The 23,976-nt window shown below is 51.3% G+C and overlaps 8 protein-coding genes across 8 annotated transcripts; 3 read left to right on the top strand and 5 right to left on the bottom strand.

The window, feature by feature from the left end:
• Positions 1-327: 327 nt before the first annotated feature.
• Positions 328-1,743, bottom strand: N7458_002524 (uncharacterized protein; the record flags this gene model as incomplete). Its single annotated transcript, XM_056905907.1, has 1 exon — positions 328-1,743. The coding sequence occupies one exon, from the start codon at positions 1,741-1,743 to the stop codon at positions 328-330; it is 1,416 nt and encodes a 471-aa protein (XP_056770014.1).
• A 617-nt stretch (positions 1,744-2,360) lies between these two features.
• Positions 2,361-2,897, top strand: N7458_002523 (ankyrin repeat domain-containing protein; the record flags this gene model as incomplete). Its single annotated transcript, XM_056905906.1, has 1 exon — positions 2,361-2,897. One exon carries the CDS (start codon positions 2,361-2,363, stop codon positions 2,895-2,897), a length of 537 nt encoding a protein of 178 aa, XP_056770013.1.
• A 483-nt stretch (positions 2,898-3,380) lies between these two features.
• Positions 3,381-4,646, bottom strand: N7458_002522 (ankyrin repeat domain-containing protein; the record flags this gene model as incomplete). Its single annotated transcript, XM_056905905.1, has 1 exon — positions 3,381-4,646. The coding sequence occupies one exon, from the start codon at positions 4,644-4,646 to the stop codon at positions 3,381-3,383; it is 1,266 nt and encodes a 421-aa protein (XP_056770012.1).
• An 8,719-nt stretch (positions 4,647-13,365) lies between these two features.
• Positions 13,366-15,793, top strand: N7458_002521 (uncharacterized protein; the record flags this gene model as incomplete). Its single annotated transcript, XM_056905904.1, has 5 exons — positions 13,366-13,580; positions 13,626-13,771; positions 13,906-14,597; positions 14,648-15,341; positions 15,417-15,793. The coding sequence occupies 5 exons, from the start codon at positions 13,366-13,368 to the stop codon at positions 15,791-15,793; spliced, it is 2,124 nt and encodes a 707-aa protein (XP_056770011.1).
• Positions 15,794-16,239: 446 nt separating this feature from the next.
• On the bottom strand, positions 16,240-17,418 carry N7458_002520 (uncharacterized protein; the record flags this gene model as incomplete). The annotated part of the gene is made up of 1 exon (XM_056905903.1): positions 16,240-17,418. The coding sequence occupies one exon, from the start codon at positions 17,416-17,418 to the stop codon at positions 16,240-16,242; it is 1,179 nt and encodes a 392-aa protein (XP_056770010.1).
• Positions 17,419-18,683: 1,265 nt separating this feature from the next.
• N7458_002519 (uncharacterized protein) lies at positions 18,684-19,405 on the top strand (the record flags this gene model as incomplete). The annotated part of the gene is made up of 3 exons (XM_056905902.1): positions 18,684-18,756; positions 18,804-19,039; positions 19,091-19,405. 3 exons carry the CDS (start codon positions 18,684-18,686, stop codon positions 19,403-19,405), a joined length of 624 nt encoding a protein of 207 aa, XP_056770009.1.
• A 1,515-nt stretch (positions 19,406-20,920) lies between these two features.
• N7458_002518 (uncharacterized protein) lies at positions 20,921-21,914 on the bottom strand (the record flags this gene model as incomplete). The annotated part of the gene is made up of 3 exons (XM_056905901.1): positions 20,921-21,231; positions 21,289-21,388; positions 21,438-21,914. The coding sequence occupies 3 exons, from the start codon at positions 21,912-21,914 to the stop codon at positions 20,921-20,923; spliced, it is 888 nt and encodes a 295-aa protein (XP_056770008.1).
• Positions 21,915-22,437: 523 nt separating this feature from the next.
• N7458_002517 (uncharacterized protein) lies at positions 22,438-23,606 on the bottom strand (the record flags this gene model as incomplete). The annotated part of the gene is made up of 2 exons (XM_056905900.1): positions 22,438-22,753; positions 22,915-23,606. 2 exons carry the CDS (start codon positions 23,604-23,606, stop codon positions 22,438-22,440), a joined length of 1,008 nt encoding a protein of 335 aa, XP_056770007.1.
• Positions 23,607-23,976: the final 370 nt, after the last annotated feature.

The raw sequence follows: 23,976 nt of genomic DNA, 5'->3' as shown, positions 1-23,976 counted from the left end.
GCTTATAATCCCCCACTAGAATATGCGTATCCCAGGCACACACTCTTTCTTTTAACCTAAATTACGACTACATTATAACGTATGAAAATGGGTTCTCGTTGGAATCCGAATGATGACGGTGCAAAATTAATGGCACAGCACTACAATTCAGCCTTTCAAAGAGACTCTTAAACAATGTAAATCAATTCTTCCTGCTGTAAATCAAAATTTCCAATGTTGGAACAAACAAATTCAAAACTGACATGTACAATAGTAAATCGCAGTAAGCTCAGTGTCGCCCGCGACATCAATCTGTTCCTTTGCATACCTCACTTCAAAAGCTCTAATCTACGTTTTCTGAATTTCCTCCTCCTCATCGTCATCGTCTGGTTCTTCAATATCGCCCATTCTGAGCCGTTCTTCTCTGTAGTGGTGATATCTTGCAAGCGCTTTGGCCATGCGCTTTGCCTTTTCTTTTTCACTCATAGTGTCCCACTTCTCTGAACGTCTTAATTCCGCTATGTAAGTCCATTTGTTGAATCGGAGTGGCTCTCGTTTCTCAGCTTTCTGCGCATCGCTGGGCAGATCGGCGACGGTTGACGACAGAGGCGGCTCTCCCGTTTCTTTAGGTTGTTGGACAAAAGGACTGTCTTCCTCTGGCTCCTGCTTAACATCTCGATCCGAAGACTCACGCATGATCTTGTTTAGTTTCGTTGGGGTTGCCGTGGCACCCCGTTTTGCGCCTGACCAGGGTCTTGCATTTTCTAAGGATGTTCTAGGTGAAGCCGAGCGAGTACGAGATCTTTTCTCGCGCTTGAATACCTCTAGCGGACAGACAGATGGAAGACGATCAAAATCATCCCCTCCAGCCTCCTTTTCATGCTGGTTATATCGTTCCTCCTGTTGATCCCACACTGTGTTGATCACGGCCATTATCTCTTCATCCTCATATAGCGGATCCAGGTCAGCTTTCGGGATCCAAGCGAGGCCATTTGTGAGTTTGTGTTGATCCTCTTCCCAGATGTTGACAAATACAACTTTAAGATAAGTTGTAGGTGCGTTTTTGTACTCACGATCTGGATCGGCACGTTCTTGGATTGCAACGCCAATAATTCCGTCAATGTTTTCCGCAGTGTAGCGGCGGTGCCTATTTCCATGTTCATCGACATCCCATATCTGGGTTATCCGAGAGGCACTATAAGAGGCCTCTGGCAAATTTCTCAGATTATATCCTTTTGCTGATCGGAACACGTACTTGACCGCTTCGGGAGGCCCTAGTCGAATGATTACTTTTCTCGAGGTTCCACGTTTACACCATGCCTCCGGCTGACCACCGCGCTGACCGTTCGTGGTGGCCAGCTTGTTAAACCTGACGATCAAAGACCTATCGTCAAAGCCTTCCGCTGGATCTGGCAATATGTTCTTGACTGGTCTTGTCACGTCCACGCTCGTATCCATCGGCGTATCGTTCGGCTCGACGGGCTCATTTTCGCCATCGCCATTGAGATGGTTAGACACAGGCGAAACATCTTGGGCATTGAAGGGTGGTTTTGAATGAGGTTCCACCTCTTGTTCGCTATTAGTGGGTTCCGGCTCATTGATCTGCGCTCGGGCACTCTCTAATTTCGCACCAGATAGCTTTCCGCTTTCAGCATCTTTCTCGATCTGTTGTAGCTTTTCAGCAAGCTCAGCTTTCTTCGCTCTGGTTTCGGGGCCCTTGGGAGGAATCCCGCTGCTGTTCTGTGATTTGCCTGGAGGCGCCATAGTATTACGGTCACTTTTATTATCTGAAGACAAAGATTGAACTGCGAGCTTGATTTTATATCTGAAAATTGCACAGCAGCCTATTTAAAAAAGCACAGTACGTTTCGGAGAATGAAGACCACTTTGCCGGGCCAACGTTGAACACAGTATGATTCATCTTAGCTAGCAGGATCTTTTATCAACATACCCAGCTGAAAAGAGATGGAGCGCAGGGTAATTATTCAATTATTCATCGGAGATAGTGAGGATGACTGCGCAAGGTCAACAAACCACCTCTTAGTGCAGGTGTTTACAGCTCAACGTTACAGTGGCGACGTCTATTAACTCCATATAGCCTTGATTAGGATATGCAACCCATTGTTTTCATCTTCTGCTACCGACCGAAACTTGTGACAGATAGAACGAACGAGACCTACGGTATAAAACCTCAAACATCTAAGCTTGTGCTTTACACTATAGTTTTCGAACTACTCAGTAGCCTTGGGTTTGAGGTTCCCTGGGTTTTTGATTCTCTTTGTTCAAACTCTGAGTATCTCTACAGACTTTTCATTGATCTTTGAACCTTTCTTACGTCCCCTTGGGTTCTATTCTTCCAAGCCTGACTGCCTGCAACGACCATGAAAAACACCCCTAGCAGTACGAATATCGGCGCTGAAATTGACTGTCTGAAAGGAATCAGGGAAATATCTCTCAATAAAGATCTAGTTTCGTTTGTCGAACAGTCCTATGCATCACTTCAGTCGCGGAGAGCCTTAAAACGACGAGATCCCTTTAAGAGGTCTCTGCTTCATTACGCTGCTATGGGGGATAGTATCAACCTCCTCCATTACCTCCTACAAAGCGAGCTAGATGTTGATTCTCGTGATATGTACGGGCGGACTCCCCTCTCCTGGGCTGCTGAGTACGGCTCAATGCACGTTGCGAAGGTTTTACTGGAACGAGGAGCAAATGTCAATGCAATGGACTATGAGGGCAGCACACCATTGACATGGCTGATACACGCCGGCAATCCTGAAAGCAAGCACTTGGCGGCTACGGAAGCTCACCTAAAAGAAAGGGGCGCCAGAGAAGATACGATGAGGGGCATCAAGCGGGCTTGGGTTTGGCTTTTGACTTATTCCCACTTGCTCCGACATGTTCGCCCGCGCATCTAAGTCGCTCGGTAGCATGGAGCAAGCTGATACATACTGTATTTCCTGATACGCATGTCTGATTTTGGTCATATTCGAGGTAGCTTGCAAAATCACTGCAGCGAAACGCAGATTTCTCTAGCGACAGTAAGAGGAAGTCACAGACATTTTGGTCATGTTCACCGAACGAGAATCAACATGCAGTTACTACATAGTATTATTGATCCGGCCGACCACCCGCTGGGAGGATTGGTTAATACTTGCATCGTCTCCTACTGGTGTTCTATCACTCCGGCCACCTAAAGGAAGTCACTCAGCGTCAATACACCACTCTCTCATAAACCAAACACTAGATACTGTAGTAATGAATTTACTGTGGAGGTCTAATAGCAATTTAAATTTCGCACCAACATGACTGTTTTGAAGATGTTGGCTTTCGTGTACTGTATTCTGAATTGATTGATGGTAGAAAATATTAATGTCTCCGCCACTGCTGGCTGGTCATCTTTACTGCTGAAGATTTCGAAGCTCTCTCAGCTTATGGCTCTTCTGGACACGAAGATCACTGCACAACAACTGCATCACCTCCAAGTGGTTTCCGTGGATGGCCCACCACAATGGGCGCCTTCCGAGGTCGTCGATGTGGTTGGGATCTATATGAGGATGGCTTAGTAGTAAACTAACAATCTCACGATGCCCAGCGGCAGCAGCGAAGGTAAGTGCTGACCACTGCTGAGGCCCCAAGTGGTTGACTGCAACTCGGTCGCCGTCACCTAAGAGAAGGCGAACAATTGGCACATGCTGCCCAACGATAGCCACCTGAAGCGGGCTGGTTCCCGTAGGGCCCACTTGATTGACATCAATCACATTCCAGCGCAAGAGCTCAGTGACTATGTTTGCGTTCCCTGAACGGCATGCTTCCCACATTGGAGAAATTGAAGCTTTATGAACGTCCGGGATAGAGAATTTAGGATGACGTAGCATATGCTTCACAATGCTTTCACACCCTCTTCTAATTGCAATGGCCAATGGTATCATCGAGTTCTGATCACTGGAGAAGTCTACATTCGACTTCTGCAGAATGATATGTGCTACATCATTGCCGGAGCTCTCAATCGCACGCCAAAGAGGGGTCCGACCCTGAGTATCCCGAGCATTGATGTCAACTCTGGCGGAATCCAATAAAGAAATAGCTATTCTGTCGGGCTTATGGCGACGGGCTTGGCTTGCTGCTAAGTGAAGAGGTGTTTGGCCCTCCGAATCGCGGGCATTGACGTCGACGCGTGCATGGCGCACCAAGATTTGGATCGATACGGTATCGGCTTTCTGTACTGCCAAATGCAGCAAAGTATGGCCACAGTCATTGGTGATGTTTGCATCCATCCGATCATCTGACAGGAAAAGCTGCAGAATGTAAAATTCGCCAGAGGCAAGTGCATGCATGGCCGGTATCATTCCCCAATAGTCCTGGCAGTTGATGTCTATCGCTGGAAAACGAAGTAATCGTTCCACCAACCCAAGGTCACCTTTTCTCGCTGCGAAAGACAGCATATCAGGATCAGATAAACATGATGTGCCAGGATTCATTGTCGGCTGCTGCAGCAAGAAATCAACGGCAGTTCTGTCGTATCGTTGAATCGCCACACATAGCGCGGTCCGCCCGCGGTATACGGCGTTGATGTTTGGCTTGCTGCGAGTTATAACTTTGGCGGCCATTTTCAGATTTCCATGGGCTATGGCTCGCCACAAGGCTGGTTGTTTGCCAGTCTGCATCGATTGAAATAGCGCCTCCTGGAATAATGGAGAATGTATGCGACCCACGAGACATAGACTTCGTATGTCATCCAAATCGAGATATTGACAAATCCAAAACAGGAGCTCCGTCGGCAGTCCCAGCAGTCCTACTAACATCATGAAGAGCTTCTGGCAAGAGCTGAGGAAGAATTGTCAGAGATGAAAGCATACGTCTAGGGCAATGCATCTTATAGACGACCGAACATTTTCTGCTCCACGCGCCTAGAATGCTCCCAGGATCCACTCCAGCTAGCAATAGACCTGAAACCCCTATTGGGAGATCATATCGAGCATGGCATGGAGTCAAAACAAACATACGTTCCCAGGAACAGATCAACCGATCAGAGCAGTCAGACCTAGCGCTCTTCCCACAGCCAGGCAAATCTCAAAGCTAGACGGATATGGTACGCTCTGAGTAGGCAACCTGAAGGACCACCGCCTCACAAGGATTTCAGATGCAAGTAACGAGAAACACAAGACTCGATGTTGTAATTGCTATGATCGAAAACATGACATCCGGTACCTTTAAGCGCAATTTTGGAAGCCCGTTATGAGAGACCACGGAGGTCCCAGGAACAATGTCAGCAAACCGATTTACGTGGACTTACCAATTGCAGTACCCTCCAAGACTTTGGTGAGGATCTTATGTCCCGAGTTCATGCTCAATATCCTTATATTCTCATTATTTCTATTTCAAGAATCACCCGAGGCCTTAGAAATCTACTACAGAAGCTATCTTTAATCAATCAATCAATCAATCAACACTCTATTAACCTGATGCAGCCTAACTAGTGGCGTAATGGCTATGCAGGCGCTTCCTCCGGCGGAAGCAAGAGTATTCCGAACGCCAGACCCGCGCATGAAACAGTAGATACATAGGAAATCGGCGTATTGCCATATAAAATCAGCCCGAAAATCACCCAAAACAGTACCGAAACGCCCGCAATGCCCTCAATCCCACGATATATCTTTCAATCAGCCCTCACAACGGCCTGCTGCTTCCTCCGCATCTCCATCTCTGCTTTCCCTCTCTGGCATCCCCATCCTCCTGCTTCGTTCTCAATTGGTGGCGTTCATCGTCGACTGGCGTGTTGACATGTTGGATGTATTCTTCCAAGACCTCTCGGTCGGCCTTGGGCTTGTCGTTCCTCCTACCCATCGTCTTCACCACCTGCGCCTGCCAGTCTATCCTGGCTCGTTGTTCCGTCGCCTTCTTTTGGTGGTTCTGGCTCGATTTCGACGTGCCGGAATTGCCCCAGGAGGCCTGTTTGTAACATGAATTCGGCCACGTAGCGGGTAGCCTGCGAGTGCGATACAATTGCATCGTAATCCGTCGAATCCCCAAGATCAGTCGCCCTGACCTTGTCAAGGAAGGTCTTCCTCAGATCAGCGTACAACGGGCACTGCATTAAGACGTGTCTCGGTGTTTGAGACCCTTCTCCACAGTAACACTGATCTGATTCGACCGCCTTGATCTTGAATAAGAAGTGGTTCAGTGCAATGCGCATTGATCGCATCTGGATCAGAATCGAGGTGTATGGCTTCGAGAGAGACTCGAACAGCCGAAGCACCTTCTTGTCTGGGGCCTTCACCAATCGTTGGTTCGGCTTGCCAGTTGTCTCCTTCGCCCACTCTTGTGCCCATCTCTCTTTAATGCGCCGCCGCACACGGCGCTTCGCGGTCGATGCTAGAAGGACACGATCGCTGGGGGATCCACTACACGCCGAATCACCGGCGGTCAGTTGATCCGCTCCGTTCCCCACACCTCCGGTTGCCGCCAACTTTGCTTCAACGTCGGCAGTCTCGTTGCCAGGAACACCCACGTGTGCGGGGATCCAACGGATCTCGACGGGAATCTGGTCGAACGTGGGCGTTCGCGATCGAAGGGTTCGTACGTGGTCGTATATGGTAAGGAGCACGTGCTGGCCCGACGATCGCTTGGGATTTTGCACCGCCTGGATGGCGGCCTGGCAGTCGGAGAAAATGACAAGCTTTGTGGGCCTGCTGTTATTGTTTTGTTGTTGCTTGACGAATCTGGCAATCGCCATCTCAATACCATTGAGCTCGGCAACGTATACTGTCGATTCGTCGGTGGTTCCAAGGTGGCGCCGTTCGAAGACACCCTCGCGCGGGGCAACGGCCGAGGCACCCACCATTCCCTCGTATCCACTACCATCTGTGAAGAACAGAATCGTTCGGGGGCGATCCTGTATGGCTGTCGGGGAGCAGTCTGAGAGAGCCTGTTGGGACAGAGACTGAGTCTCAATCTTGTCATGCGAGGCTCGCGCAACCTCCGCATCTTCAATGACGCATGGGATCCGTGCCTCCCATGGCGCTAGAACGAACGCTTTGCGGGATTCCCACACGCTTTCTTTTGGGTCAAGAATACCCTTTTTCTTCCATCTGAGGGCTTCGAGAGGGCTCCATCCTCCTCTTCTAATCTCTTTTGGTGATCGTTGATGACGCAGACAGTCTGGTCGGGCCCATGCGGCACCTGTTTGGATTCGTATTGCCGTTTCCTGAATGATTTGGTCCATAAGGAGGTGTATCGGCGTGAGAAATAGCTCGATGTTGAGAGCTGCCGCACTAGTGGATTTGAATGCCCCACTAATTAGGATCGCAGCACGCCGTTGGATCTTGGTGAATTCGTTGACTGTGCGTCGTAGTTCCCCGGCTGGCATAGCCCTCGCAGCGGGGCAGTACCATGCAGACACCCCGTAGAGCATCTGTGGTATCACCACTGCTTGGTAGACCTTGCGCATCGCCGTTAATGAGGCTCCCCACACTGACCCCGTCATCACCCGGAGGGCTTCAAGGCTGCCGTTGGCCTTGGCGAGTAATTTCTGACGGTGTGTGTTGAAATCGAGGTGTCTGTCGAGCCAGACGCCTAAGTATTTTGCTGTTCCTGACGGTTGTATGGTGGTGATGTCGTTGTATCGGACGGGCATCTGGTCGTTGCCCTCGGGGTGTTGTGCTGCGTAGTCGAAGATGTCGGTTTGGATGTCGGTTTGGATGTCGGTTTGGATGTTGATCTGGGCGTCGTTTTGACTGTCGTGTGTGTTGGGGTTGGTGAAATGAATTAGTTCGAATTTGTCGGGTGCGAACTTTGCTGCATGGCGTCTCGCCCAGAGATCAGCCTTTCTTAACACCTTTTCCAACGCTTGCACGTTTTGATAGTAGGACTCAGACACGACTATAATCGCTGCGTCGTCGACCCATCCAAAACCATGCGTTTCTGCTGCGCCGCTTTGGGTGCGGCAAGCGGTGATAAGAGAGGCGTTGAATAGTAAAAAGATGATCGGAGAGAGTGGTGAGCCCTGTGGGATCCCTGTGGGTGTTGGAAATTCGTCGGAGAGGAAACCTGGTAGCTTGATTCGCGTGGTTCGCCCTGTGAGGAACGATTGGATCCACGGCACAAACCACCCGAGCTTCAGCTTCTTGATATTAGATAGTAACCGTTGGTGTGAGACGTTATCGTACGCCCCTGCCTGGTCGAGTAGGAGCATCGACACCTTCCTGCCGCTCCCCCACGCGCGGTGCACCTTGTCGAGGATAAGCTGAATGACATGATCCACGGAGATCCCCTTTCTACCACCGAGGTGGGTCTTCGGCAAGAGCCCGTTCTCTTCGACAGCCCATGCAATGCGCGTGGCCACGATAGATTCGAGGATCTTGCCGAGGGTATTTAACAGAGCGACTGGTCGGTATGATTTCGGCTGGCGGAAGTCGCGTGGGCCTCCCTTGCGGAGTGCCACCGTGATAGACGCCTGGAAATGGCGTGGATTGTATCCCGTTCGCATACAGGCGTCGAAGATTCCAGTGACTATGCTGACGAAGTCGTCATTGGCCACTAGTATCTTCCACACCCGGTTGGGGATACCATCCTCGCCTGGCGCCTTATCAGGCGGGGCTCGCTTGATGGCATCGCGTACTTCCTGCTGACTGATCGGTGGAAATGAGATCTGGTTTAACGTGCTGGGACCCTCGATGTCGGAGAGGTCAGCCTGCGGGGGCTGTGGGAAGAACATCTGACGAAGCAGATCAACCTTCTGCTGGTTGGTTTCCGCTAGGCCCTCCTGCGAGTGCAAGGTAGGGATGTTGCTGCTGGTTGACTGATCTCTCGTTCTGGCCCATTTCGACACTTTCCATAGACCGCGGGGGCCTCGATCGATCGTGCCTCGTACCCACTGTCGGAAGCCCTGTTTCATCGCTTTCTTGATCACCTTTCCCTTCGCGTTCCTCGCTAAGGTGTATTCCTTCCAGTCTTCGCCGTCGTGAGTGTTAACGTATCTCCGATAGAGTCGTCGAGTGGTTTTGATCGCTTCCGTGCACTCGGCGGTCCAGCCCTGACGGGCCCACGACGATGGCCTTGCCCAGGGTGTTGACTCCTGAGCTGCCTGTTGGATAATATCAAGGAGGTGGTTGACGGCGTGGTCGATCTCGTACGGTGTGGGTTCGCCTGGCAGTCGCATCCAGTGTTTCCCGATGAGGTTGGAAGAGACGAAGGTGAGGAATTTCTCCACGTCCATAGCCTTCCAGTTTCGCCGTTTGACGGGATCCGAGGCCTCTGGCACATTGATTTCGAGTATGGTGTGTAAAGGCAGGTGATCAGAGTCCGCATGAACGTTATAATCGACCTCGCACGCTATCATCTGCTCGCGCAGGGAATATGAGGCGAGAACAAGGTCGATGGTGGACTGCGAGCCGGCCTGATCGCGTGTGACGGTGCCCGGTGCTAACCAGTTGTCTAGGCCTGCAGTCTCCATCAGGTCTAAGAGATCCTCTGCCCTCGCATCGCGTGGGGCATCGTCACCGCCCCAGACCGGGTGGTGTAGGTTAAAATCCCCGAGGACTAGGTAGGAGACCCCTTTCTGCTCACGGATAGGCGGTAGCTCATCCTGTAGTAGGCTAAGGGCTGCTCCCTGCTGCTGATCATTGTACACGTTGACGATTCGAAGCTCCCCGGATAACTCGGTCTTGATGCGAACTTCCTGACAGTCGCGGGAGTATGCCAGGTGAGTGTATTCGCCAAGCTTCTTCGATATAAAAATGCACACTCTGGCCCTGCCGCCTGTCTCACTGGCCGGTGGGAATAGCAGCTCATGCGTCTGCTTTAGCGGGTAGTGAGTGTTGTCCTGGAATGGATTTTCCCATGGCTCCTGGATAGCGATGATATCGGCGTTGATGACTTCCTGCTCGCGTAGGAACTGCGCCATCACCACATCCTTCGATCTGTGCACGTTGTATTGATATATCTTGAGATCCCTTCTCGTTGTTGCTGTATCGTTTCCTTGGTATGTTGGTGGGTAGGTGTGCTGATTCATTGGCGGTTGGATCTAGAAGATTTCCTGCTGTACATTCTACGTCTTCCAGCCGATCGGATATTGAGAGAGAGATCCTCGCTGTGGGGCTGTTTCCGCTTCCTGCCCTCCTCCAGTTCTTCCGCTGTTGACTCTGCTAGCGACGAGGGTTGGAAGTCTTGATCGCTTCTGTGTGCTTCGAGTTGGCGTTCCAGATTTCTCATGTTGACCTCGTCTAGCTCTGAGCTGAGTTCTGATTCGAGCCGCTCCTGGTTCGCCTCCTCGGTGATCTCCGTGATACGTGTCGATTTCCTCGCGCTGCCGGTGTTGTCGGTGTTGTCGGTATTGTTGCTGCCGGTCCGTCTCTCGGCAATCCTTCTAGCTCTAGCCTCGCGTGCCTTAGCGGTGCGGGCCCTGGCCTTCTCGGCTTTCGACTGGGTGCTGCTAGTGGTAGCTCGCGAGCTGGGTCCTTCTGGTCGAAAGTCGATCGTGTCGAGCGGTTGTGGGGCGAAGCTGCTCCCTGCGGAGAATCGACATATGCCTTGATCCTTCGAGAATTGGAATGTCGGTTGATCTTCGCTTGTCGGTTGGTCGAGGACGATCGGTTGGTCCTGGGAGCGGCCCTCTATCGGTGAAGTTTCCTCCTCGCCAGTCTCCATCTGCTGAGACCCTGCTCTCTGCGCCTTCCGTGGCCTTCCTCTCTTCCTGCCTGATGACGCCGTTGTCACCGATTTAGCTCTCTCCTTGTTGGGTGCGTGTTGACTGGCCTGCAGGCTCGTTGCCGTGCGGCTTGTTGCTACAGGGCCGGTGCCCCGGTTCCCCCCGTTGTGAGGGCGTGCGGCCGACGTCAAGCCGCTACTCTCGACGCCGCTGGTGAGCTCCTCGCTCGATGAATCCTTCGATCCCCACGAGCTGGCGGAGGAAGGATGCAAGGGTGCTAGCGGTTGGTTGATGCTGTATGGTGCAGGCACGCTGTGGTATCTTCCACGATATCTCGCCGCTTCTGCCACACGCTTAACCTCTCGCTGGCGTGCCTCACATTCCGTACTCCACGCAGCGTGTGCACCCTCGCAGTTGGCGCACTTGTTCTCTTGCGTTTCCTTCGAAGGGCAATCCCGAGACTGATGACCCTCCGCACAGTATACACATTTGACGGTGTTGGCACAGGTGGTCCCTATGTGTCCATATTGCTGACAGTTGAAGCACTGCCGCACACGAGCCGCCCTATCGTATAGTACGGCCGTCAGATTGTCACTATCCCAAAGAACCCCCTTATCGATCGCCACGTTGGCCGGCACTGGAGAAGTGAACTCAATGATCAGTGAGCCACTCTTTCCTGACGGGATACGCAGCCAACTGATCTTGGTAATCTCCGCCCTCTCGCCCCAGTTATGCACGTTGCTCGCTAACAGGTCCTTGATCACCTTAGCTTGGACGACTTGAAGATCGTCTGAGGCCTTGTTGATTCCTAGCGAGCGCACGTTGACGTCGTGGACGATGACCCCCCACGTGGGCATGTGCACGAACGCCGTTTTGCAAAGGCCCTTTGCCCACTTCTCTCGATGGATCCTCATAATCTCGGCCTCCTTTGCATCGCGCATCGTGAAGCGGAGATCGCCTGACTTCAGCTGGCGTGACGCGAGAACCATCACCGAGGCTAGGGGCGGCGTATCTGTTGTTCTGGCCGCTTTCGCCCGGGCCTGATTAGCCCGCTTCGTGAGCTCTGCACTCGTCAGGCGGCGGAACGCACCGATCTGTGAGCGGTCGCCGAGACAGACCACCACTTCACGGTCACGTGCCACCTCCGCCGGGCGCGTTGGTGAGCTCGATGAGCTGCTCGAGGAGAGATAGTGCGCGGGAGCAGGCGCTGTGCGGACCATTTCGGCGAACGAGCGAACCGTCTGTCTGGCTGGAGGTTCTGCAGCGGCCTTAATAGCAGTAGTGATCTCCTGCTTAAGGTCTCTACGCAGGGCCTCAAGCTCCTGCTGCCAATCCGTCAATGGCGTCGACAGGAGGTCCTTCGTCAGGTCTTCCACCTGCCGGAGGAAGTTGACGACCTTAGGGGCTGGTCGTGCAGCATTCTGACTCCTTCCCAGCTCTTTGAGAAGGTCGTGCGCAGTGTGGTTGGCGTTCAGTACGCGCTCTCTGTTCGATGACAGATTTTTCAATGGGCCTCCGGAAGCCCCTGGCGGGACCGGCCCAACGCCCTTCGACGCGCGCAGCATCGCAATATCGGTCGTACAGCTACGAGACCGGTATCAAATGATAGCGCAGGGAGTTAAATTGAAACTGTCGTTGACTAGAAGTTGCCAACTGGCGTGGTTCCTGAGATATTTTAAAAATTCAATTCGGCGCTGAAGTTGTTGTTCTTTACTGGTGAAGCTATCTTTAAGCTCTCGTTTACGAGTGTGCTGAATACTCCAAGAAAACGCGACAGAGTAGAATAAGTTAATAGGTATATGGAGTTTCGAGGACCTTTCGAGAAAGAGTCGAAGAGTGTACTGGTCAAACCGATTTCATGAATGACTGCACCTGGCTCTCGGAGACCGTCCGTGGCAAGAGACACATCGACGGTGAGGTTTGGGTCGTAGTCGATGCATCCATATCTGCCGAGCAGACCACCTGTCGACGGGTTGAACCCTCCGAACGCAATTTAAGGAGATGTGGCGTCTCTGTTTGAGGGCTTTGGTAGATGAATCGCGAGCTTTTCTGCTGACAGGCACGCGCTGGCCTTGAGGAGCGGCCCGCCGTTGTCTACAAGGATACTTCCTTCGAAAAGGCTGGTTCTCAACTAAGCCTCGTGGGATTTTTGTTGGATATACTGCCTCTTGGTTCTGCTGCAGTCGAGTATGAGGTCCAACATCCGCTGTACTTGCACCCTTATGTTGAGCTAAACGAGTAACGCGAGTCATGATCGCCGTATGCTTACCGTAGAATCTCGGAAGGGGTGCAAGACTTGGGACGAAGCTGTTAGAGATGGCTCTCTAATCAGTATAGGATGTGTTCCCTTTCTATCAACAAATTATTCAAGGCCCTTATAAGAGCCATCTACAGAAGACCCGGCTGGAGGACGCTTTCAGACACCGCCTTCCGGCCAACACCGTGGAAATTTTGAGGGAGGCGGGTCCCAACCAGGCTGTGGCTTCACCGTTATTGCAGTCTTGCATGTCGACTAGATGGACACCCATCATTCTTGGGCTGCCTCACATCTGCGATTTTTCCAATATCACATCTTCAGGTGGAACAAATTCAACGTTTGCTCAAGGCCAAAATTTTCCCAACTTTTTCCACGGCAAAGATTTCTGGCGGCTAAGCATCTATAAATATTTGATCGCAGCCGGCAGTGAAGAATATAATACGCCGTTCCTCACGCCAGTCAAAATCAGAGACCAGTGTCAATGGACCATCCAGCCAATCTGCCCTTGTCTGCCGGATTCGAATGCGCCGAGGAGGTGCACAGACTTGCCAATGACCAGCGCGATCGTGATTTGGGCAACAGCAGCGAGTCAAGCCAGAGCTTGTGCCGTCAGCAGACTGTCTCCTTGAGCATTTCCCCGAATTACGTGGAACAATGGGATACCACCGCTGCTTTTCGGGAACTGTACCAGAACTGGTAGGCTGCCTCCCTCAAGGCTGACAAACATCTAATTGGAAATAGGAAAGATGCGATTGTTGAAAGATTTCAGCTCGAGATTCGAGATTTTCAGCCCCGGTACGAGAACAAGCGTGACTGCATATCCATCACGGTCGTCGTACCAGACCTCTCTCGTCCGGATCGGCGCGGCCGCGCTTTAGGATTTGCGCGTGATTCTGGCCAATTGCTGTGCTTCACTTCGACCTGACGATCTTCAGCTCGGGCAAACCTCCAAGAAAGGGAATGACCGTCTCTCTGGGTGCTACGGAGAAGGCTTGAAGTTGGCCGCTATGGTGATGGCCAGGAGAGGGTTATAAAGTGCACATGGCTGCCGATGGCTGTGACTGGAGCTTCCGAAGCCGCGGGCCACCTAACTTCCAGTTTTGCTGTCTCATTCGCCCATCCAAGCATGTCAATTCCAACCACTATACCGACCCCACTGCGGACATGACCCAATTGCGCTCGCGTATCGAGAGGGATGTTGCAATCACGATTGGTCCAGAGCGCAACCGGAGGCGTGAGAAGGTCGCGTTGGACGTTTTTAAAAGGTGGTTGGAGATCTCTCTCGATATCCGCGGTCTTTCTTACCCGGCACAGATCATTGAAACTGACGTAGGAGACATCATCCTCGACAAAAGGTATAGTGGCAAAGTTTATTGCAAGGGGATTCTGTTGATAGGCTCGGCCTTCGGGACTGCTGCTTACAAATTTGGGTATAATTTTTTGACAGTGGCAGCTCATCGTGACCGATTAGAGATGATTGACAAAGAGGAGCAAGCCAACCTCGTGCGGAGAATGTGGGAGGCCGCCATCCGTCAGGACGAAGCATCGGCACTTCCCCTCTACGTGGACCTTTTGTGGAACTCTCCAGGGGCTCCAGATGTGGAACTGGCAGACCGTCTCCTGGAGCCAAGCACAAGATCTTTGGTTTGGAAATACCTCCTAGGGGAGGCAAATGAAGAGCAGTTTTATTATAGTGCAACCTGCCACGCCAAGGTCAGTACGCCCATTCGGCGGTTGTAAGAACACAGATTGACTACTTCCAGAATGCGGATGTGATCCGCGATGACCTAAAGAAAAAGCCGGCCAGAATTCCAGAATCGCTGTGGAACTTGCTCCGGTCAAGTTCTCCGATCAGAACAGCGGAGGAAGAGCTGATTGCAATATTCAACAGCGCCCCGGCATGTTCAGCTCCCAACTCATCTTTCGCCATAGCGGTTCAGAGAATTTTGAAATCATGTATGGCTCTCTATGACAGCACAAAGCATATTGAAGTTTCGTTTGTCGATGCTCCTGATACTTCGATTGATACCTTCTTTGATCTCGAGCATCAAGTGCTCAAGGTTCACCACAGGTGGTTGGACTTTGATGTCATGCATCACAAGTATCCCTGCCGGGATCATTTTCCTGATAACATGGCTGGGCCCAACGCACCATTCTACTGCGATCATATCATCGAAGAGCTCCTGCGCAAGGTGCTACCAACGATTTTCCGGCTTGCACCCATGACGAGGGCAGCTGAGAATGGAGTCATACGACAAATCAGACAACGTCTGCGGCATATGCCGCATAGTATCACGTTGGGGCGAAAAGCTCAGATCAATGGTCTCACCATTACGTGGGAGGATAATGAGATGGAGTCATTTCGGAAAGCGTATCGGTCCCGAGTCGGATACCATGTTGTGTTGCACGAGGAGAGGTGCGCCAGTACACGATTGGAACTATTACACGGGGATGCACGTAAGTCTCCATCCGACCAAAACACTAGCATTGGGACACTGCCAAATGGTCAACAACTTAATACTTCTGCACTAGTCACGTATACGGAAGGGTACGCTCCCTGCGGCTGTCCAGAGCAGTTGACAACTTCGCAGTGCAATAAAGGGGTGGTATTTACCGACTTGGACTGCTCGAAAAACTACTTTCCAATGATTGCCTTGAACCAGCGATCAGCATTCTTCGGGGCCCCGCCAGAGCCAACAGTCTTCGGTGGATGGGTTGAAGTCGGAGACCTCCTGGATCGCATATCGCAGGCAGGGTATGTACAGACTTTGCCGGTTTGGGCACAGCCCTGCCCGCAAAGCCCCGGGGCATCGGCAGTCCAGCCACAGCCTCAGCTTTCCCATATGCAGCAAACACAACAGGATCTCTTCATTCGGCATAGTAAGCGACAGAAGAAAGGCTGTGAATGAATGAAAGTTTTTATCTTGGCAACAACCGCACGTCAAAGCGTGCCTCGGTCGTGCCTTTATAGAATAAGAGTTGCTTAAAATGTATACTTGAATGAAGTGGTTTTTGTTCCAATGCTATGTGGTGGTTTCTACCAAAGTTAAACAAGTGACGTCGTTAAGGGGCATTACGTCCTGAGAAACAGCCATTCTGTGGCTGTTGGTGGGATCTTTACAAACAGGAACTGGTCTGTCTAAGCTACTTTCTTCCAAATGACCTTGCTATATCGGCGGCTGGCCCTTGCCAGGCAAATATTCAATTGATCGATGGCCGGTTTTTCGCCCGGCTGACTGCTTTGCGCTAAAGAGGCAGGTCGGACACCCGAGACTTGATACCAGCACCCGTAATTCGATTGAGCGTTTTCTATTTTGGTCAGCCGCAGAACTAGGAATATAATGTACGGAGGGCTTCAAAGCCAACCTACATCGAAATGAAGGATCAAGTTTTTCTTGGTTTCCCACTCAAGCTCAAGGTCGTCAACACCATCTCTAGGTGTGCCAAACCATTCACTCCATTTCTCATTGTTCTTGACGCGAATTGCCGTAAAGCCAGCGTAACTGTCTCGAGCCAGATGCAGCCCCTTCAGGGCTTGAACTCTAAGGATATGGTTCTCTCCCCAGCATCCCAGGCCCTTCCCGTCATAACCGAATCCCGAAAGAATCATGGAAGGTTGCAGGCCGGATGGTTTGATCTGCATTCTGATGAAAGAAAACGTCAATCGGTGACACTTCTCTGTCGGGATGCAGAACTTGATAATTCTTCGAGACGCATTCAATTCAGGGATAGGCCTCAAGACTCGTGGCAACGGTGAGCTCTTCATAGCATCAAGCGCGCTCTGAATATTGTCCCATGCCACTCTTAGGTTGTAAGTTTTTGAAAAACGAGATGCGTCGCTTGTCTGCAGATTCTGCAACGCTCTCATGAGGTTGGGCCTGATATTCATGTCTTTGTCGGAAGCCAGGGCATACGGCATTCCCCTCGAAATACAATATGCCAGACACTTGTCAATCTTTTGAACGTCGTCAACATTGGCAGTCAGTGGGTTCTGCTTCAGCCAACGGGTAATCTTCTTGAAGGCCGCGGAAGACAGGATCCCCCGGCATTCGTGATCAGCATTCGTGTCACTCTCGGGGTTGTGCTGCGTCTCTGCCCATAGCTCATGATCAACGTCATTCGTCTCACAATCGAAAGGGGTTTGGGTGGCAAAGGGTTTGAGGTTAAGAAGATGGCGAGCAAAGTCCATCAGGGAAGTCTGGTTCAGGGGCATGAAGTCCGTAACATTCTGCGCGACCTCCCAACAGCAGGAGTGCATATGTACTTGGCTACATCCTGGCTGGTACCGCTGAGCAGCTAGAAGCTCCCCAGTTTTCGTGTCGAAACCCAGCGGCTGATAGAAGCTCTTCCATGTTTCTTTCTCACGGTTCGACGGTTCGATTGGTCGACAGCAAACAACGCAGTCGGGATTGGGCAGCGGAACTGCTCGGGCACGTGGCTGAGAACCAGGAGGATTGGCCTGCGGAGTCGCTTGTGATGGACGCGGCCCCTGGTGGAAACATCCTGGGAAAGGGCCGCCAGAAGAAGCGCGCATATCAGTGATAGGTGAAGATCTTCTAGGTCTGTATGAAGGAATGCTCCGAGAAAGACGGAGTGGCAAGTCAGGGCACATATAAATGACTTATAAGAACCGCGCTCTTGATTTGATCATATTCAAAACAGAGATTGGATCAATTGGAAATAGCTTAAAAGTTGTCGCTTGCCTGATCTAGCAAATCACGTAATATAAATTCTGGAGCTATGTGATACGGTTTAAACAAGTCAAATAAATCACTAAGCTACTTATGCAAATGCACGTAATTTCGGGGAACTCGGGTTGCGGGGCCCTTTCTCGAATGGGCGGCCCTCGTCTAAGGACCCAATGAAAACCTTGGCTATTAGCCCCCAATCCTGTGCACGGGCAGGTCCTGCGCTAAATAAGCTCAGAGAATGGACCGGGATTTCCGCTGTCCGGACGAACCACAAACTGGTCTGAACAGCAGACGAAGCCGGCAAATGGTGACTTATCGAAGGGGGAAAGAGCACCATTCGAGGGGAAAAGAGGTGAAATTATTCGCCTTGGAAATAATTGGTTTATAGTAAGTGCCTTCAGAGGGCCGTCTTCCTATCCTCTACCCTGCCAGTGCACTTTGCCGGTGGGGCTTGGGGCGTAGACGTCGCATCCAATCTAATCGGCTAATCCCCGTAGAAGACTCTCGGCCCTCGTTGCACTCCGAGCCCATTGCCTGTGAACCAGGTGTCTTGAAGGACGCCCACCATGCCTCTAAACCAACGTAATCTTGCAGCCGCAGTGGGAAAAGAGCTTTTTTCTGGTCGCCAAGCAGTCGACTCGGCTCCTTTCCGGACACCGGTTTATGTTTGTTTCTTCGTCGTAGGGGGGGTTTCTCAGAGGCAGACTCAAGTAATGATATAGTGTCGGCAGCGGTGGCTTTGCTTTCACGCCTTGTTTGGCGGGTAACACGTGCCATATTCGATACTCGAGGGCAGTATGGGACACTGGTTGAACAGTGCAATGTGTAGGAGCTATCTCCTTTTTATCCTGCGCGAACATGCAGCTTGACCTTTGGAGCTTGTCGAGCAATCGTTATGGAATGTTCCAGTTTCTGTCTAGATGGCCGACTTCTGCGTCTATCATAAAAAATGTGAAACGACCTTTCCCAACGTTTAAACGGGTGAAGATCCCGTTTATACGGACGGGGGTTTAAACGACATAGTGAAAACGACGGGCTTCGCTCCTTCTCTGAACCTGTACTGTAACAATAGATAAAGGACATATCTTCCACTTGTCCGACGATGACCATGGCTATCTCCAGCAACGAAAGGCGCGCTCTGGAAAGAACAAGATGCCGAGAAGCTTTGGCTGCGCACATCCGTAAGTCCCCGGGTAATTTCGGTTCTGGAGAGACTGACATCCTTTAGATTTGAGACTTGGTCTCATCGTCGCTCCAAATCAGGTCCGCCTCCATCCACGGCCCGAGGACGGATACGCCTGGTCCGTGACCGAGCCCAGCAAACACCTGTTACAATCGAGCCTTAGCGATGGAAAGATCCGCATATACCGGTCTATATGTGAGGAACTCGGCCGCTCTCTCGAGGCCGTTGCTCCGGAGACCTTGCAGTCATCCCTTTTGAATCAGGAGGACGGAGTGGATAAGGTGGGTGATATTCATCCCGCAGCCTTGATGGTGCTAATGAGCTTTGATTAGCCCCCTCGCAGAGATGAGGAGGGACCCAGGACATTTACTGCACAGATCCGCAGTCTAGAATCTAAAAATCGTGATCTAGAAGCCGAGCTGGATCGGACCCGGGGCGGTTTGGAGGAGTCGTTGCGGGAGGTTCGTCATTTGAAAGCAGAAACTGCTCGAATTCAAGATCAACTCCGCGCCAGTGAGTCCCAGGCGAGAGACCTTCAAGCTGAGCTGGTCTATGCAAGGGCTAGGGTCAACGAAGCGATACAAGTCCTATCAAAACAAAGGGTCGAATCGGATAAACAGAAAGGATTGGCCAGGATATGTGATTAGTCACCTGAATCTCGTAGCTTTGCTGGCACACCAAAGCTGGGCTGGCTGCTTTGTCACGTGGTTTATTCCAGCCAAAAATAGTTAGCGTCTTCAAGTTGAACCCCCGACGGGAGTTGAACCCCTCGATTAGGAAGAAGCATTTCGCACCAGCTGAACCGCGTCGATCTCACGGAGCAACGCGTTTTTACGCGTTTTTATTTGAGAATACCATAACTCTGCTGGTCTTTTTATGGAATACAAGTCCTGGATTCTTCTTTTATGATGGAAATTTTCATTCCAAATATCATTGCCGAGGTACCCTATATGGCATCATGATGTGTATATATATATAGGACAAGACATTGCCCCGCCAGGACTCTCTTCCCAACAACACCGCAACATGATTTACAAACAGACGACGTATAGTGCTCGCAGGCGGCGAATGGGGACTAAAAAGAAGCCGATACTATTCATAAACGCTGCTGCAAAGCACAACGACACTATCTTTATCCCGAATCGCAGACGCCTCCGGCCGACAAGGTCACTCGGGTGCAGTTGTCCCTGAATTTGGCTACATCGATGCTTAGGTATACATGCAATTATCTCCACGTAAAAGTCTCGACAAACTTCGCGGAAAGTGCATAGATTCAGGTGGGCACTATGAAAAAAATCACCTTTGGGGTAATCGACCTGGATCTGACCGAATGTTCGTAATTTCGGCTTAGGAAGACATTGTACAGAGTACTGAGAGTCCCAATGCCCGAGGACAACTTTAAAGCACATCGACAGGTCTGTACCTTAAGGTCCTATCCTTTCCCGCGAATGGGAGCTCTTCGTCCACTGCTTCAGATTAATTGTGAAGACTCTGCTCTAGCGTGGAATTAGTAATGGCCCACATTGAGTAGTGAGGGGATGAACCTGAGGCTAACGGCGAGTCGTTTCATCGAGAGGGCGTTGACAACATTTGGACATACAACGTTCTATGCCTCCGGTAGTTGAGCATTGCATTTGTCTCCCCGCTCGGACTCTACGATTTGTGTCACAACCAAGTGAGAGCATAACGGCGCTCGAAAAATGTTGCATGGATATCTTAATCTATAGGATCATGGCAATCTGAGATCTATACCCCTGGACCGTGCGAACACCATACCTTTCGGGGGTATCCTGAGCTGCCGTACTTCTGGCAGACTGATACAGTATGGTACTATATGCAAGAATGGGCTAATCCACCTAGGCGAACGAATCCCAAAAGACAAGGCGGATAGAATTGGCTGGAAATATGAACAAGAGCGAACTGCGCCGGGACCTGTTGAAGTGCCCTTGCTTATCATATGTCTGTGAAGACGGAAAGGAAAGGCAGAAAACCTAAGTTTATTCGTGATCCAGGCGAAAGGGTTCTTCGATTGGCTGGCAGCAAACATGGCTCCAATAACAGTCCCGGCGTGTCATTCCACGTGACTGCCGCCCACCTCCAGTTCACGGGCCTCTCAGGAGAGCTCTCAGCAGAGGGGCGCCGAGCGGTCAAGAATGTCCGCTCTATGGTAGGCGGTCTTGTTGGCTACCTTCGCTAACATCCTCAGGGCTCCTGGGGCTGCCAGTTTTTTCCAGTGTTTGTTCTATCTGATCAGCCTTGGCCGCAAAATTACTGGATGCGGAGCTTACCTGTAATAATTCCTCTAATGACAAGGTTTTCAGGTCTCGGGATAGGCTTTTGGCCTCGCCGCTCCATGGATATGACGGCAGGGTCTTTCCGATTATCTTGTCGACAATCCCGGCCAAGGCAAACAGCTTCAACGTGGCTGCATTCATCTCTGCCTTGCTGAGTTCACAGCTGCGCTCCACTCCGGCTGTGGTAGTCTATCATCAGCATTGTTGGGTCAACCTCGGCCTGCAGCTTTACCTACCGATCTTGACCTCACCGGATTCTGTCAGTAATATGGTATCGGCGCTCAGCGTTGCCAGCGCCCTTCCGCAACTACGCAGGTATTGTATACCCTCAAGAACCTGTCGGATGTGAGCGAAGGGATCTATCATTTAGCATCTTAACACTTACCGGCCGGACGATTGCCGCCAGTTCGCTCTCGGCGATGGGGCTCTTCACCGCTAATAACTGGCTAACGGAAAGCTCCAGCGGCTCCCAGACGAGAAATATGCAACCATCGTGGACAAAACACTCCTTGAGACTCGGGAAACTTGAGTGGGAGATCTGACCCATGAATTGTAGCATAGGTTCGACGGGAGAAGGTGTCTGTTGAAGCTTTTGGACATCGACCAGCTCCATATTGTTTTCCCGATGTTGCGCAAGTATTACTTCTCGGCCGAGATATATCTGCATACCTGGCTCATACGTCCGCCATGGATCTTCGTTGATTTTTCGGACTGCGGACCGTTTCTTGCTTACCAACCTCAGGGGCTCCGGTGAAAGTTTAGCTGAATCAAACGTAGGATCGTCGGGAGGCTCAACTGATGGCGAGATAGCGAGGGATGATTTTCCCACTTGGCCAAAATCTGGCGGTGATTCGAGCAACATGGTTGGCGGGCGATGTTGGGAGTTCATATCTGAAAGCAACGATGGAGCGAAGATGGGGGCGTCTATGTTACAGATCACAGATTTTAAAGAATGCTGGGCGACGAGAAATATATTTACAAAGAAGTCCTTTGGGCTAGCATCTGCACTGCGTAGTGGTTGCTGAGATTTAATTTCTCTGACTGATTGTTGACTAAGGCGACTTCGGTAACTAAGGGTATCCATCGTGTGTAGCCTCTATTACAAACGCCCTAAGCCATCTCCCCCGCCCCACATCACCGCTCAATTGACCGTTTAAGAACGGTAGTCTTGGTGTGATATCTGCTTCGAGACAACTCCCGGAATTTCTTGCAGGGAACTGTTCAAGCTCCACGAGGCAATCTCTTGCCACGCTGGTTATCGAGCGTCACCATGGCGGATGATTATGTCTTCGAAGGTGCTCAGTGTTTCTGAGTTGGATCCCACATCTGTCGTGTGGGCGTAGCACAGTACCATGATATGTCCGAACGTGTTTCGCGCAGATTATCTACGGCTCGTAACGATTGGGAGCTCGTCTCGCTCGAGAGGATCGGCGCGGTGGCTGCGGATTTGCGGGCGCAGAGATAATGGGTAGACGCTGATACTCTTCGTGCTCTGGCGGGTGAGGTGTCGTGTGCGCACTCGCTAACGACCCACTTGCAGTCGAAAGGCCAACCTCAACAGGAGTCGTAGTTGAGCCGAGTGGCTGCGGATTGTCCCGCGTTGTGGTGGTGCGAGTCGAATCATCTGTACCCGTAGCTGACTGCTGCTGTTGAGACCATATGGCCTCGGCTGTCGGCGTGTCATAGTATGCGTGGAATGGTCTGTCACATCGACTGCTTGGTGGGTTAGCTACTGGAACCGCTTCATTGAAAAACAAGATGTCACGTACCACATTACACAAGAGGACTTGCTTCCTGGTTCACGAGTCTGAAGCCACAACGACATACAGTTCAAATGCACATACGTAGTGCATCTCTCACACTTTAGGACTATAGGCTCATCCGGGTCTTCCCCATGACAAACTCCACAGCACTCGTGTCTTAAACTCGACGTTGGACGGAAACTCTGTAGGCAAAGAAAGACCTTTTCACGGTCATTGCCGCTTTCAGTTTGGATAGACAACACAGCCGGACGGGCTCTTGAAATCACCCAAGGAACTCGATTCTCTCGCAAAGCTACCTCTGTCAGTTCTGGATCAGAGGCCTGCGACGACTCTCCTGGTTCTCTAGTCGGCGTTGACTGAAGAGGGTTCAGGCAGCCAGATGATCCTGGATTATTCAATTCCGTTGGATCACCACGAAAGCGACCTTCGGGAGATAGTACCCGCCCAGAAGTTCTTGTCACGCTTCTGTGTCGGGGTGTTTGTACCTGGGCTTGATTGCGGATGGTCGCTGCTTCCCACTGCTTCCGGACCTCGTCCGCTTGAAGTCTACGATGCCACCGTTTGCAAAGAAAATGGGCGACGATGTCAGGCAGCTTGTTCTGAAGAGCGGGGAGGTCAAAGGGCTGGCATGCTAAGGTATGCAGCATCTTCACGCCGGCATTGTGGACGTCCTCCGTTACGAGGAGTTGGCAACGAGTTCCTCGCTTGGTAAGGCCGCAGCAAAGTCTGTCTTTCTCGCGCGGTCCTTCACAGATCGCGAATGGATCCCACAGGAATAATGGTTGAGACATGGTCATTAATATGCGGAAATGCGGAGGCGGCAATGTAGAGAGATAACCAACGTTGATTCAATAGACGGACTGAGCTCAAGACTATAAACGGGCATTTTATAATTGTTGACTGGGGTTGGAAGCTGCCGGAATCGAGAAGTTGGTCAGGCTGCCTTTTTGTTTCCTTCACTCCCAGCATCACTGGTGGTAGATCCCAGGATACGCAAGGCCCCTAGGAGCACACCAAGGGATCCCAGGACCCAGTGACGCCGTCTCTAGGAGCAACATCATTCAATCCAGGAGTTAAATTTCTCGTTGGTCTTTCACATAAGTGCACTTTCTTTGATGGAGGAATTTTTGAACCCTGGTTGGCCGGGATGGTAACCACCAC

Source organism: Penicillium daleae, assembly GCF_028827525.1.
Source record: "Penicillium daleae strain IBT 16125 chromosome Unknown utg000002l_segment0_segment0, whole genome shotgun sequence".
Taxonomy (NCBI): Eukaryota; Fungi; Ascomycota; class Eurotiomycetes; order Eurotiales; family Aspergillaceae; genus Penicillium; species Penicillium daleae.
The sequence above is the reverse complement of the archived record's forward strand: the minus strand, read 5'-3'. Positions and strand labels throughout refer to the sequence as shown.